This window comes from Xenopus laevis, chromosome 5L, assembly GCF_017654675.1.
Source record: "Xenopus laevis strain J_2021 chromosome 5L, Xenopus_laevis_v10.1, whole genome shotgun sequence".
NCBI classification, from domain to species: Eukaryota; Metazoa; Chordata; class Amphibia; order Anura; family Pipidae; genus Xenopus; species Xenopus laevis.
In genome coordinates, this window is record NC_054379.1 from 125,561,629 (window position 1) to 125,577,226 (window position 15,598).

Genomic DNA, 15,598 nt, shown 5'->3' on the forward strand with positions numbered 1-15,598 from the left:
TTCACATTAAGCTGAAGCATTGCAAGCTCCTCTGCCAGCAAAGGGCTCCATTCAAATACTTTAAACACTGTAGTCAACTTAAATGTCTTCAAATTCAGATGGAGATAACATCTGGCACACTTTGAGGATCAACAGGTATTTATGTTAGGTCCAACTGTACTTCAGTGTTTTTATTATTCTAATATTCATTGAATTTAAGTTAGGTGGTATTAAAAATTTTTTCAAACCCAAACATTTTAATATGTTACAGCAGTTTTAACCACAAAGCGTTATAAGCTGTGAGACACTGCTACGTTTAAGGAAAAAGGTGATAGCAGCAATTTTATCTGCAAACACAGAAACCTATTTATAAAACATTATAAAGTAGTAAAATTTGCAGTATTTCCATTCTTCCCATGTGTAAAAACTTCTATTTCAACAGAAATAATTTATTCCAATAAAACTTTAGCACAATTTTATCATGTTCATAAAGAATCTCTACATCAAGTTGGACCAAATTCTGTTGAAATCTGTTAGCCACGTCAGAGCTAGTGAAATCAAATTATTACTTATGAAAAGATACAAAATGTGAGAAGTCATCAGTCTTATACTATTCAATGATAATTTTTTCAAATATGTTGAAATAGGAATAAAGAATTTGAGTAATACTTTACACCAAGCTCAATACTGCTCAGACTTTGCTGGATACCCGTTGAGTCTGTACATTTTCCAACATGGATGAGAACAGGCACAAAAGTGTGTTCGTATAGTGAATTTTACTACTCTTGATGCTTTATAATTAGGGTCGTTAATGTTCAGATGGTTTAAAGCCAAGAAGGGCCAAGGCATAAACATGAGACAATTTTTGAAGTCTCTTGCCTTAGGGAGCCTTGTTCAAAAAATTGAGGGGAGGCTAAAGTGATTCTGAAACATTTCTATAATTGATAGAAATGTGTCAGTATTACTAGTAATTTTTTAAGCAAAACTTTTGCAATATCAACCCCAGCCTCTGGTCTGGGAGTGACTTAGGGGCAGTTGTGTTAAAATAAAAATAGACTGCAGTGATTACTAGTAATACTGATATGATCCTACCAGTGGTAGTAACTACTGTTTTTAATTGTTAATGATAATAGCAGGTTTTGGAGGGTATCTCTTCTGAATTAAGTGGCAGGTTTATCAAAATTTGATTTTCCAATTCTCAAGTTTTGTTAGAATTTGGAAAAACTCGAAAATCTTGAATGTATGCTATTTATGAAAAAACTCAGTCACTTAGGGGGTTATTTACTAAACTCCGAATGCAAAAATCACAAAAGAAATTGAGATTTTTTTCATGAAATTGGAATTTTAAAAAATCACTTATTTTCCGAGGATGGAAAAGTACGAAACTGAAAATCCGGCATCTCAGACCTATCAAGGTTGCATATAAGTCAATGGGAGACGTCCCAATGATTTTTTTTTTGATGTGCGCTGGGATTCCTGCAATACCCCGAAGTTTTCAGGCAAAAATCTGAGTTTTCGGGTGAAAAAAATCTGAAAAAAACTTGAAAATCTGATAAAAATCCAAAAAATTGTGAAAATCAGATTTTTTCCCAGAAGCAAATTTTCTGGAAAATGTAATAATAAATAAGAGTAAAAAAACAGAGCATATTTGATCAGAGTTTGTAGCAGAAAATATTGAGATAAATTCGGACTTTGATAAATAACCCCCCTAAAGTCATGAACAAACAACTGGATCGCAGTGAAATTATGTTCTACTCTTCATTTTTAATGAGATGCCAAATTTTGAATTCATTTCAAAAACCTAAAAAAAAACTTGACTTCTGCCATTGACTTCTACTTGAACTCGCCAGCTATAAAATGGTAATTTTTTAATCCAAGTTTTCCAGTTTTTTATGCTTTAATAAATCTTGAAATTTCGAGCTTTGAAAATGTGAAATTGAATTCACATTTTTGCCTCCAGATTTTTATGCTTGATTAATCTCGAAAATAAGAGTTTTGAAAACGTGAAATCGTGTTCATGTTTTGCCTCAAAATTGAAAAAAAATAAACAACGTTGATAAATCTGCCCCTAAATGGCAGGTTTAAAAGGGATGCCAGGATGACTCAAAATCTGCTAATGTCACAGAGCTTTCATTTTGAACAGGAATCCTGACATTCACTCCATATGTTGTGACAGCAACGATTTAGCAAATCCCTTTATATTTTAGTTTTGGCACCTGTTTTTTGGTGAAAGTGAGGAAAATGGAATTCTAAGGACACTGAATTAAATGTCATCCATGTTGCCACTTAAATAAAGCATATGTTCCACACCATATACAACTCTGGGAATTTAAATTCTGACAACTTTTAAATGTTTAGTTGAAATTAAAATATTTAAGAGCTAGCAATTTTTTTTATTTAGTGCAACTGATACATAACAGGATTGCATATCTACTGATCTCATTTAAAAAGTCTGTTGATTTCTGTGACTTTGGCTTTGAAAAAAAAATAGTGCCGTTGACTGGTCCATAGGAATACAATAATGTGACTCTTAAAATAATAACACTGCTAGAGTAATATATTATGATGATGTACAGTCAATGGCACTTTATGAGAACATTAGTAATAGCATACTTAAAGCCTTTATGTGCTTATAAATGTACACAATTGTGGTTTACTTGGCACATTCATCAGTCAGATATATCTTTCCACCTCTTACAATCTGTAACAATAAAAATACTATCCTTAAAAAACTAATCTGCATGCGTGTTATAAGATATAATAGTAATTTTTAAATACAAGGTGCACCCTTTTGTTATTTGTAAACCTTGAAAGAAAGAAAAAGAAACTTATATTAAAAAACAAAACAACAACATACTCTTGGTCTACAAACGTACCAATACATTGGAGACTGATGAATACGATGGCCTAAATTTTCAAGGCGTAAAATCAAACAAATTAAAATGTGATTGTGATCTTGATGGGAAAATGGATGTATGCAAACCTGTGTATTCGATAAGACAAGGTATGTTGTATGCTTAGACAAGATTTTACAAATATCAGTAAAATGTACAAATGATCTATGCAGCAGTGTGCAGTGGGTTCCACGTGATCTTGTCGTCATATAGCATGCAACATGGCGATGCATTACGGTGGAAATCTTGGTGGCTCTTGTTTTTATGCATATAATAGCTAATGGCCTTGTCCTGTATTGTTTTTCAAGCACACTGTCCATTTCTCTTTAATGAAATCTAGGAACAAAAGTTAAAAAAAAAACAGAATTTATTTAAAGCATTTATTGCAACTAGCAGCTTAAAATGAGGCATTCACACTTTTTAACGTTTTCCTAGGTCTAGTAACCCATAGCAACCAAGAAGATGTTTTTAAACAGCTGACCAGTAAATGCTGCCTGCTTAATTAATTGTTATATGTAATTAGACCAGTAGCAAACATTGGACCTTTTTTACATGACTCCCTAAATCAGAAGGATTTTATTACCTAATTGATAACCATATCCATATTTCCATATACATTTTCAAAAGGTTTTAAAGGGGATGTATTGTCTAAGATTAAAATCCCCCCTTGCCTTTGGGGAACGGATATAAGCCTTTTTCTTATTGCAATCCATTATTTTTTATCAGCCAGTTTTCTTGTGCTTCAGTTTAAAGTTGAGCGCAATTCCGTTCCCCCCACATACCTGCTCTTTCAGCTGCGAGCAAAAACTTCACTGCCTGTGGCCGTCTGTGCTGTTCCCACCCACCTACCAATGAATAACTAGTAGGCGGTCGTGTTTGCAGACCGTCACCATCACTCCCACCGTTGTTTGACTACCTACTCGTTTTTCATTGGTAGGCGGGCGGGAACAGCAGAAGAGATGGGCGTGTTGAACAGCAGAGGCAAAGGGGGATTTTTATTTTAGACAATACATCCCCTTTAATCCTTTTATATGACTTTCGATCTTATCAAAAATACGAGGGAGCTTTGACCCCTGAACCTCATAATAAAACCAAGAACGTTATTAATGCATGGGATTTAGGGTCCATTTGGATCGTGGTCTCTGGGAGGCAAAATCAACCAAATGTTGCATATATTGGTGCATATATGCCTGTTAAAAATTTCCCATTGTTTTCTCATAAATTCTTACACTAGAGCCGTCCAGCTTGAGGCCCTTGGGCCAGATATAGGATTTGTACGGCTCAATAGGACACATTTCGACAGTATGATTTGAATGTGGTATATCAGCTGACTGGTCAACAACATTCTTCCAATTATGGCAATTTCCCACTTAAGTCAAAAAAAGACACTCTCTGCCCATTGTTGCAAAGCTAATGACAACACTGGTTTACTACTTTTAGGAGGTTATTTATCAAAGTCAGAATACCAAAAACTCAAAAAATTCGATTTTATTAAACCACAAGGGTGTTTAAAGTCCAAATAAAAGTACTTCAATTCAGACCTGCCTATTTCATGTAGAAGTCAATCGGAGAAGTCCCGAAGATCTCCTGATCTGCACTGGGTTTTTTCACAATTTTTATTGACTTTTTTCCCGCACAGGAAATTTTTTCAGAAAAATGGATTGATAAACAAGGGTAAAAATCTGTGCGGATTTGGTCGGACTATTTTACCGAAAATTATCAGAAATTTTCGGATTTTGATAAATAATCCCCCCAGTGCTGTCAGAAAGACTTCTTCCACCCAATGGGTTAAAGAGATTTAAAACACCAATATGTGTACTCATGTGGGGGGTCAGAAAAGGGTACTCTGTTCATGAACATACACATTCAATTGAAATAATTTTGGTAATTGACCTATTTTTCCTGATTAGTTATATTTTGCCCCAAATATAATAGTTATCTTACTCTAAATACAAAACATACATCCTAAGAGGTGTCCTTAGAGCATCCCACTCCATTGGCAGTACTGGTGGTTCTGAACCGATGAAAGAATACATTGTCAAAGTATAAACATATGAAATATACAGATAAACAAATAAAAATGTGTCTTGACACACTTGAGTTGAGGAGCTAAAACTTACTGTATAGTGATACAATCTCTAGAGTTGTGTGACATACTTGTGACTACTCAGATGATCTGCAGATATTATGGGTATCTGTAGATAAAACATGATTAGAATTATTTGTAAAAGGTTTTCAGCCAACATTAAGCCATTTCAAGAGACAGAATGAATGCATTTGCCTAAATGTAAAGCAGTAAGTAGTAAACTGTAAATCTAAATGCTTAAGTAGCAGAATTGCTCAACAACTCTAAATAAGTGACAGTGGCTGCACAGGAAGCGGCGAAAGCAACAGATCACCAAATCCATACTATACAGCAGACTGAAAGGAGGTTGTCTTTTGTTGGCATACACAAAGCTTATACACAGTGCAAGGTACTGTCTCACTATTACAAAGGAAAATCAAATCAGTTTTTAAATCATTTAAATTGTTTATATGGGACAGAGCATTGCCATATCCTGGAGCTTTCCAGATAATGGGTTTCTGGATAATAGTTCCAAGTCCTGTAATTTCATACAAGAAATCTGGAGAATGGTATTGAGGATTATATGTTTACAAATAAATGTAACTAGAAAATGAAAATTTAATATAAGCTTCCTCATACTGAAGTAAGAAACTTTCTAAATACAATCAATTAAAAATTCTGCATTGTTTCGGAAATAATCAAGTTTATCTTCACTATTCCTCTCTCAGCATCTGTTTCTCTTCATTCTCTCTTCAGTTGGGTGTCAGATAGCCAATGACAGTTACATCCAATATCTCTTATAGGGGGGCTCCCTTTCCTAGCAGATGTATTAGAGCTCACTCAAATAACTGATTGCAGTACAAACAAATATGACTTTAAATAGCGATTACGTTTAAACAACTCAACATTTTAATTTTGTAATGTAATTTTTTACTGACTTAGAATTGCATTATTCAAAAATGTGGGTGGAGAACCCCATTAAAGATTGATAAGATTCACGTCATTACTTAACGTGGTTTACAAAAGGTCTTTTACCTTTGTTATTATATGTGCATCTCTCTCCTTGCATATATTTTCTGCCCCTTTCTTCTCTCCCCCCCCCCTCCCATCTCAACCTCTTTCTCTCTAGAAGTCTCAGGCATCAAATAATGGAGTAAACATATGTAAAAGACAAATTTCTATAGGATAGATACTCTTCAATTTAAGAAAGAAATCTTTTTAGAACGTGATCAAAACATGGTATATGGTTTATTTCCCTATTTAGCTATGAATGAATAAATGCCGGTCTGTTTAGCTTTTTCTTTTGAAGAAACAATGTTTTTAATGTAACATGGTGGTGTAGGTGGAAGGTGGTGGGGATAGCTCCCACTCTTCCCAATGTAGATAGGCAGAATTGGCATGGAGGGAAGGGAGGAAAGGAGGTAACTGGTGGCAACATGTTTGGGAAACAAAACCCTAATTTAGCCGTGATTCAAAATGAATTATAGAAGCTTAGAGACAATACAACCAATGTCTTTATCCAGCACCTAGCCACTCTACACTTCGTTTTTAACTAGGTGTGGTTTTAAGGACATGGTCCTGCACAGCTTTGAGAGGAATATGCTGTGTGTGTATGGCTGCGCTAGCAAGTTTTTATTGACACTTAAATTAAAAGTTACATTTTAGATACATTTAGACAACAATTTCCTGAACTAGTTGGCTTGCTACATTTTAGATGAAATAGTGATCTCATCACATTTCAATCTAATTTGTTGCAGTTTTGTTTCAAATCAGTATAATATGTTAAGCCAACCTGCGGGAAATATGTTCCAGATAATTTACCTTGCTCTACATACCAGTATATATTTTTAGCAAACAATGTTTTTTTTAAATGTATCCAATAAATAATGTATTTAATGGAAAGCCGAGTAGGGGGCGCTATAATTTTATGTATAAAAGAACAACAGTGTTCAATTTATTGCAAGCCTATGATTAAGGGAGTTGCTCCAAAACGCGTTCGGTGTCATATCAGCAGCCTGCTCCAATAAAACTTCTTCCAAGTGCCGTCTAGTTGCTGAATTTGTGATGTGGATACAGTGGGGACACTGAGGACTGAGCACCTGGCAATGGTGAGCTGGAGCAGTCTCTTTGTTTTCTCTCCTTGCATACTTGATTAAAGTTGCTTTCCCAGCCAGCTATGCGATTGAAAGTTGAAGAAACAAATGACAGTCCAGGGGTTCAAACACAGACAAATGTCCAAGCCAAGAAGCAAATGCTGCTCCAAGCACAGGGCCTGCATATGCACAGTATAGCACCCCAACTATTTATCAGCAGCTAGCAATATGATATAATATAGGTGTTAGCTGGTTGTCCTTCCTACGTAAAAATGATTCTTTCAGTTAATGAAATGAAAGGAATGAAAAATACAGCTTAGAGTGTCATGCTTATTGTCTGACAGTAAGTTTTGTGCAATCTCAAGGTCTATAGTATTATACTGTATGTAGAGTATATAATGCAAAATAGATAATGCAAAATACTTTCACATGACAATTTTTTATGATTAATTTATGACTATGTACCAGTCTTTGTTTTGCTGATTCCCCAATTCTAATTAGTTACTTAAGGAAATATAAATGATAGCTTACCTGGAGGATTCCAGTAACTGTTGAACTAGAGCCCTCAGCATCTTCCAACAGTAACTAGACAAATTCTGGAATTTTTTGATGAGAAGTGACTGGAATGCCCCAGGGAAGGCTTGATAAGATAAAGATTTTGGCTTTTTGGACTCTTCTCTGGCCATTTAAAAACTATATCTAGCATTTCAGGTTGAACAGTGACATTTAAAATATATGTATATGCCAACAACAGATACAACTGTTAATCCAGAAACACCCGTTTAGAGTTGTTTATAAGAAACAAAGCTGTAAATTAGCAAACCTGGTTGGCTGTGGCTGTTGCAGCGAAGGGGATACTTGTGGCAGATGTTGCTGCTGCAGACACAGTGGCTGGCGCTGCATATTGCACCATGGGAACTTTCGGAGGCAAATCATATAAGCAAACATATAGTAGAGTGTAGCAGAATGGGAACCATAGCAAGACGTGGCAGAACAATTGAGCATTGGATTTTTCGCAGCAAAAAAGCCACATGGCGTAACATCATCACCAGCGAGTGACATGCAATCAGAGTGCAAAAGCAGGATAGCATTCCGGGGGAGAAGAGGAAAAGGGTGGGATGAAAGAGAAAAAAAAAAGGAAAATGTTTGTTACCATCAAAAAAGGTATTCAACACAAACAAGCTTAATTTATTTATCTTTTTAAAACTAGAATATATTAATTTAGCTTTTCAATTGGCTTCTAAGCAGTTCTTGATTGACATGAAAGTAAGCCACTTAAACAGATATACAGCAATTCAATCTCTATATAGTGTTACTAAGGCTGAGCTATAGTCTTATTTATATATGACAGTCAAAATCCACACAGCTGCCCGTATATATATATATATATATATATATATATATATATATATATATATATATATATATATATATATATGCATGCCTTACCAAATATATTTTTTTCACCATTATAAATAACCCTGTGTTGCTGGTTCTTTCTGAAACTATATATATATATATATATATATATATATATATATATATATATATATATATACGTTCCAATCAGTGTCACAGTGCCACCCAGCAAAGTTAATTCCACCCCAACCTCCCAATTGTCAGAAGTTATGCCTAATTCATGGCTAGTGCTACCAAAGCCTGGACTTCGCTATGGATTTTGAGTGTTAGGAATTTTGCTTTTATGATATTCAAGAAACGAAGCTGTCACCTACCAACATTTGCAGCGGGTGTCATGCACAATATTGAGCCTGCCCATCATGCATTGCAACAGGAAGGTGGATTGAAAAGGAAAGAGAATTAAAACAACCCATCACACATGTTATTGGAAAATAAAAATAATTGAACAAGAAAGAAAACAAAATGTTATGGCAACAGTGGCATAAAACAGTGAGCATAGTCAAATCACAGAGGAGCACGGTGGGGGAGGGGGTTCATCTATAGTGCAGGGACAAACATTACAGCTTATTTACACATGGCCTTATTAGTTAGTGGGCAATCATAAAGGCAGTAGGCAAAAACGGTGGTCTTTGCGTGCTGTATGGCAAAGGGCAAAAGGTGCAGAAATCAGTATGGTTTCAGCAATTGGTTATTTAGCAATTATATTGGATATTACAAAGCACAAAGCTGCCTATACCAATACCAACATACTGAAATGTGGGCTAATCCATCGGACATATCTGGAACATACAGTAGTGGGCTGATTTATCAAAGGTCAAATTTCAAATTCATGTGAATTTTTTTTTACTTTAATAATTTTGAATATACTCACAACTCGCATGGGAGGTTATTTAAGAAAAAATGATCGAATGGGAACGATCCGAAATTTTGATTCATATTCAATTCGTATGCGATTCAAGTTTTGCCTCTGAAAAAAACCTTGAATGTCAGGAAGGCTATTAACATCTCCAGGGCCGGGCCGCGACGCACAGGCGCCCAAGGCAAGCCGGCGGACGCGGCGCCGGTTTAGGCCAAGTGCGCACGCGCAAGGTGGCGCTCGCGTGCGCATGCGCAAGAAAAGTGGTGGTTTTTCCTTATTTTGCTCTTCTGCGCATGCGCGAATTAGTGCGAATGTGCGCATGCGGAGATAAATGTATTCACGCACATGCGCAGGAGCGCAAGTATCCGTAAGAACGGCAAAGAGTCGGGCACTGGACTGGGGGTAGGCAACAGAGGAGGCACGTGCCTGGCGCCCCCCCAGCTTTGCGCCCTAGGCACGTGCCTACTCTGCCTACCCCTAGTTCCGGCCCTCTCCGAACATCTCCAAATAGCTCAATGGACCTCTGCCATTGACTTGTACATGAACTTGGCAAGTTTTAGGAGGCAAATATTTGAATTAGGACTGTTTCCATGGTCGACATGTGGTACATCTCCCATTCGAATGTATATTCAAATAGGGGAATAAAATTTAAATGTGTCAATTTTGACATCATACGATTTTTTAAAAATTCGAATTTACTTGACCCTTGATAAATCTGACCCCAAGTGTCATGAGAGCCAACTTATAGAGGGTCCATCAGTCACTGTATGTGTATTTACTGCTGAACTGAATGAATGATCACATGTAAGATTTACGTGCATATCAGTTCTGAATCTGACGTTGAGCTAAGGCAGTTATATATTCCTTATACTTTTTAATGGCAGTAATTGGTATTAAGACTAATAGTTTTATTAACCCCGCAAACATGTCTCTGCAATAAACAAGATGGCATTTAAAATCAGATGCCTTTACTTTCAGCAAGCCTAGTTTGTATGGCTGAGCCCCTGGTACCAAGCAGATTAGGAAAAATGCCTTAAACCTAGATGTACTATTAAACGCTATATATGTATATGTGTGCGTGTATGTCCAACCATTGCCATTAAAACAGATGAACTGATTTTAGTTTTACCTGTCGTTTAAACCTGGGGTTGTTAAAATTATGCTGCACTCATTTTAACAGAAATTAAGGGAGCATTAAACACCTTATATGCCAGTAAGATAACTTTATACAGTATATACAGAACAGAAAAGTATAATGGTATACAATAATTCTTTTTTGGCCATTAAATATTTCATCTCTGTGTATTTGCATTGATTTACTACTTTACTGCTTGCTTTAAAGGAGAAGGAAAGGTTAAAACTATCTAAGCTTTATCAGAAAGTTATGTATAAATACACTAGTTAACCGCTCAAGGTAATGCTGCTCTGAGTCCTCTGTCAAAAGAAACACCACATTTCTTTCCTTCTATTGTGTACACATGGGCTTCTGTATCAGACTTCCTTCTTTCAGCTTAAACCTCCAGGGCTTGGGCTTGAGCATGCTCAGTTTGCTCTGCTCCCCCTCCCTCCTCCCCTTCCTGCTGTAATCTGAGCTCAGAGCTATGAGTGAGCAGGGGAAGACTCATGCAGGAAGTAATGTCACAGCAAGCTAATATGGCAGAGACTGTCTGGAGCTGTATGGTAAAGCATTCTAAATAATAAAAATGGCATTCTAGCTTGCACTGTTGTGGCTAATCTATTGGTAATAAACTGCCTTGGCAGTTTTACTTCTCTTTTAAGACATTCATCATAGGTTTCAGCAGCATGGCCCACATTAAGGGGCAGATTTATCAAGGGTCGAATTTCGAAGTGGAAAATACTTTGAAATTCGACCATCGAATAGAATCCTCCGACATTCGAATTCGAAGTCGGAGGATTTTATTCATCATAGGATCGTATTCTGATCGTAATATGATCGTGCGATCGTACTTCGAATCGTACGATTCCAATGATTTTATTGTACGATCGTAAGATTTTCCTTCTAATACAAAAGACGTAGAAAATTGCTCTGGAAGGTCCTCATAGGCTAACATAGCACTTCGAAGTTTTTTTAAAGAGACAGTACTTTGATCATCGAATGGTCGAATAGTCGAAAGATTTTACTTCGAATCAAAGTCGAAGTAAATTCGAAGTTGTAGTATCCTATTCGATGGTCGAAGTATTAAAAAAATTACTTTGAATTTTGAATTTTTTTACTTCGAAAATTCCATCGAATTCACTTCGACCCTTGATAAATCTGCCCCCAAGTATTATAACTGACCCATCCATACATATAAATGCAAATATGCAAAGGCAGTATGTTCCATGCACACAAAAAGATTTTCACATGTAGCTGTCTGTTTAAGGGAAAATAAGTGAAAGGCATCTCTGTAAATAATAAATAAAGAAGGCATATGTTCTGCATCTTGGGATAATGCCAGTGTTGAATGATTCTCTTTATAACTGCTATAAAAGATGTCTGTATCATATGAGTCCACTATATGTTATGTTTTACAAATGATTCTTTTTCACATTGATTTTAGCAATGCACAGCCCTGCCCACACACAAGCTCTTAATGCAGCACATGTCTCAGGGTAAATACTCATGTTCTGGTAAATGAATAAAAGCATTTTATGAGTGCCTCTTCAATTACTGGACACTAAACAGTCACAGTAGTGAGAGCTGTAGGACTAAACATATCTGAGAGATTTATTGAGCAATTTATAGGCAACTCATGGCAACTACAATGTGACTATTTTCAAAAAAGGAATAGCCAGCCATAATATTAGCGATATCTCTGTGTACCCTTATGGTCTTTCCCTGTTATTTTAGTATGGATATGCCATTTTTAAAGAACTATGAAAAACATATATTGATTATTTGATCTGAGCCAACTAGTTAGGGATGTAAGATATGATTGCCCTCCTTCCAGTGAATTGGCACAAATATAAAGTCATCCTTCCTTTTCATACACTCAGCCTTATGTCTTAACTTACCTTTATCAAGTTGTAAAATGCTGAGTTATTATTTTATATGTCTCTGATGTATCAATGGATGTATCAAAGGATGTTAGTTGCTTTACATTCTTGATGGTTACAAATATATAGAAACTGAGTATGTGTGTGTGTGTGTGTGTGTGTGACAGGTAACCACATTGCCCATCAGATGTTATTTATAAAACACTGAGAAGCATAATATTAGTGGTCTAGCTGTGATGTGTAGCTGCTGTGTGTTCACCAAAGGATTAAACAAACACCATTGATGAACTTTGAATGTGTATCTTACCTGGTGGGAAAAAGGCTGCCTGCTGCTGTAACTGCATGTTGGCAAGAGCCTGTTGGTACTGGAAAAAACCCGTATTAAATACTCCGGTGGCACCATTGGTTTTCTCAAGTGCAGGCCTCTTTGGTAATGGGGGGAGTACAGTCTGAGGAATTCCCTTCAATCCAAAGGAATATGAGGAAATCATAGAAGCAAAAGAAAAGGATACATAAATACCTCTATTATACATTATGGTCCCAATTATGCCATTGGCACTGGAGAGGGCTGCAGCATGTTCCAACAGTTGCAGACATGTCCAGGGCCATCAAGAAATTGGCTACTAGCAAGAGAAAAAGCAAGCTAACCTACTGCACTAAACTGCAGGAGCCTCATGGGTTATTGAGCCCTACGTTGCATTACAGTTCTCAGTGCAATCTTCTCAAACTAGAGCGCAGGATAAACATCATTCCCGTGTTTTATACCATACACTGTACTGATTGCACAAATGATTAATTAATTAGTAAAACCAATATATACATGTACTCGCGGTTCTGAAAATTACTGATGTTAGGAGCTTATTTGCCCCTGGTAAATTTAACCAGTGGCAAATGAGCTGAAGCTGAAAAGCCTACTGGCTTGTTGTTTACAAAATAATAAAAAATAAAAATCTTTAAAAACTGGGGGATAAGGAAAAGCTGCACTGCTAGCTCCATGAAGGTCAACAATAACGGCAATGTTAACAGTTGGTTTACAGGACGACTTTAAAAGGAATATTCATGTTGGACTATACCCAAACTTCCCAATATCTATCTAGACATGCAAACTATACCAGTGCATGCAAGGTATGTTAACATTGACTTACAAATGTTAAAACTACAGATATAAGAGTTGCAGAAAAGCCATGCCAAAAACACAGATACAAACATTAACAATTCTTAATTAGGTGCCCATTGAGAAATAATCCCGTATCTGCTGCGGCAAAGCTGATTGTGGGAGGCTGCCCAACAGAACTGAGGTAGATATAATATTATAGAATGAAATTTGGGCAGCAGCCCACACTCAGCACAATGAGTTTTAAAAAAATAACTACAGATTAAAAAGAAAAAAATATATATTTGAAAGTTTATAACTAGTTTGTACAATAAAGCTACATGCCAAGCTAAAAGGTGAAAGGACATAGTACCAGGTCAAAGGTTGCCTCGAGCGGTCGCTTCAGTGATTTGACAGCCGACTGAGTCTTAATTAGCAGGCAGCGAGCACATGATGGCAATGGGCCAATGGGGTTCAAGCGCATTAACATAAACAGCAAGCAGAGGTGCATCATGGGGGCAGCAGTGCATATTTTGGTATGTGAGAAAAAAACAAATAAAAAAAAACAAATCATCCGAATGCCATAAACAACAAGTAACAAGACTTAGCATGCACAGTAAAGGCTCTGCATTGTTACTGTGTAATAACTTTAAAAATACAAATGTCATAATGACCAAATTTATTAAGACGTTTTCTTTGTTCCCATTTTGCTGAAATGCATTAAAATTGTTTTTTTTTTTAAATTTGTTACCAGTAATGAACTTATTTGCTCTTTATAAATGCATAGGCAGAACCACCGCAATTGCGCCTTAAGTATCGGGTGCAAAAGCAAAGGCAAAGAGCTCACACCCCTGGACATATACCTTTTGTGGTACCAGGTGCTGAACTGGGAGACCCACGCCTGCTACAAGGGTCCAAAAATCTCATTAGGAAAAATGCCAGCAGCACTATGAAAAATAAAAAGTAGTGTTAGGTTTATTTAACCCCAAAACATAGAGAAAAAAAGGCAACGTCTCGGGCCACCCAGGCCCTTTAGCAAGTCTTGCACTACTTCAAGTTTTTCAGTGTGCTACTGGCATTTATCCTAAAGTATCGGGTGCAGATGGCACTTGCCTGCCAAACAGCAAAAATGATAGACGCAGACTGCAATCTATTTTCATAAATTGAAGCACAATGATGATGTGTATTGCATCCAAAATTGAACTTTGCTCACTGCATCAGTGTAAGTGAATGAGCCCTATCATGATCTATATTTTACTTCAAGGAGAAGAGCAGCAGACTCACCATCTATAGCAAATAAGCCCATCTAAAATGGAACCGTTTGTATGCTGTAGACAGAACTGATATAAAGTTTTTGTTCACCTTCCAAACACTTTTTCAGTTGAGTTAATTTCACCAGAAATAAAGACTTTTTTCAATTTTTTTTTCTTTTTTTTACAGTTTTTTCCAAAATGTAAGTTTGAATTTAATGTTATTGTCTCTGGTGTTTCAAGGCGTCCACTCCTCACTCTGCGCCGGCTACAATGAAAAAACACTGGCACTATCACACACGGCGATTCGTTTACCGAAGTCACCAGAAGTTTCCTTGTGAGGCAACTTCGGAAAACGAATCGCCGCGTGTCATTAGCACCGGCGTTTTTCATTTTAGCCGGCGCAGAGTGAGGGAAGGTGTTTTGAGAGACCGCAAAGACGAGGCAATTAGTCGCCAGGCTACCAAATCTCCCCAAAACGCCCAGTGTGGCCTTACCCTTACAGGAACAAATTTCATCAAAGACACTCAACACACAATACCAGGATAATAATGCATTTATTTTCCCATCAGTTGACTTAAGCTGGCCATACATAGACTAATGAAGCTGATGAAAGTGTTTTATCAGTCCGTGTATAGGACCCTTAGGAGGTGAGGTGATTGAAAAAAATCAGTTAGATGTTGATAGGGCAGGTTTGAAGCTCCTTGGGCAGGGACTGCTCCATTAATACTCAATGATTGACCTGGGGGGCAAAACCATCAGATCATCCTAATTTGGCCCACTGTATTGGTGGCCAAATCAAGGAAAAATCTGCTTGATCAGATCTTACTATGAGTTCCCAGCTTTAATTATATGCCAGGAGAATGACCTGTGCTGCCCTCAAGAAATCTCAATACATTGCATTGGATTAATAGCATGAGTACCGAAAGTGTGAACAATCTAAATCAAT

At 36.8% G+C, this 15,598-nt stretch overlaps 1 protein-coding gene across 18 annotated transcripts in view; it reads right to left on the reverse strand.

Annotated features, from left to right (window-relative positions):
* Positions 1 to 2,332: 2,332 nt before the first annotated feature.
* LOC108717051 (muscleblind-like protein 1) overlaps positions 2,333 to 15,598 on the reverse strand; it is a 115,294-nt gene continuing 102,028 nt past the window's right edge. For 5 of the 18 annotated variants that reach the window (XM_018263788.2, XM_018263781.2, XM_018263789.2 and 2 more), the window contains 6 exons: positions 13,773 to 13,826; positions 12,614 to 12,767; positions 8,765 to 8,800; positions 7,855 to 7,949; positions 4,994 to 5,068; positions 2,333 to 3,209 (listed from right to left, as the gene is read on the reverse strand). In XM_018263788.2, the coding sequence (XP_018119277.1) occupies positions 5,012 to 5,068; positions 7,855 to 7,949; positions 8,765 to 8,800; positions 12,614 to 12,767; positions 13,773 to 13,826 (396 nt within the window). In that variant the 3' untranslated portion in view covers positions 2,333 to 3,209; positions 4,994 to 5,011. The remainder of the gene's footprint in view (positions 3,210 to 4,993; positions 5,069 to 7,854; positions 7,950 to 8,764; positions 8,801 to 12,613; positions 12,768 to 13,772; positions 13,827 to 15,598) is intronic. The other 13 variants (XM_018263783.2, XM_018263790.2, XM_018263786.2 and 10 more) reach the window with 7 other exon arrangements.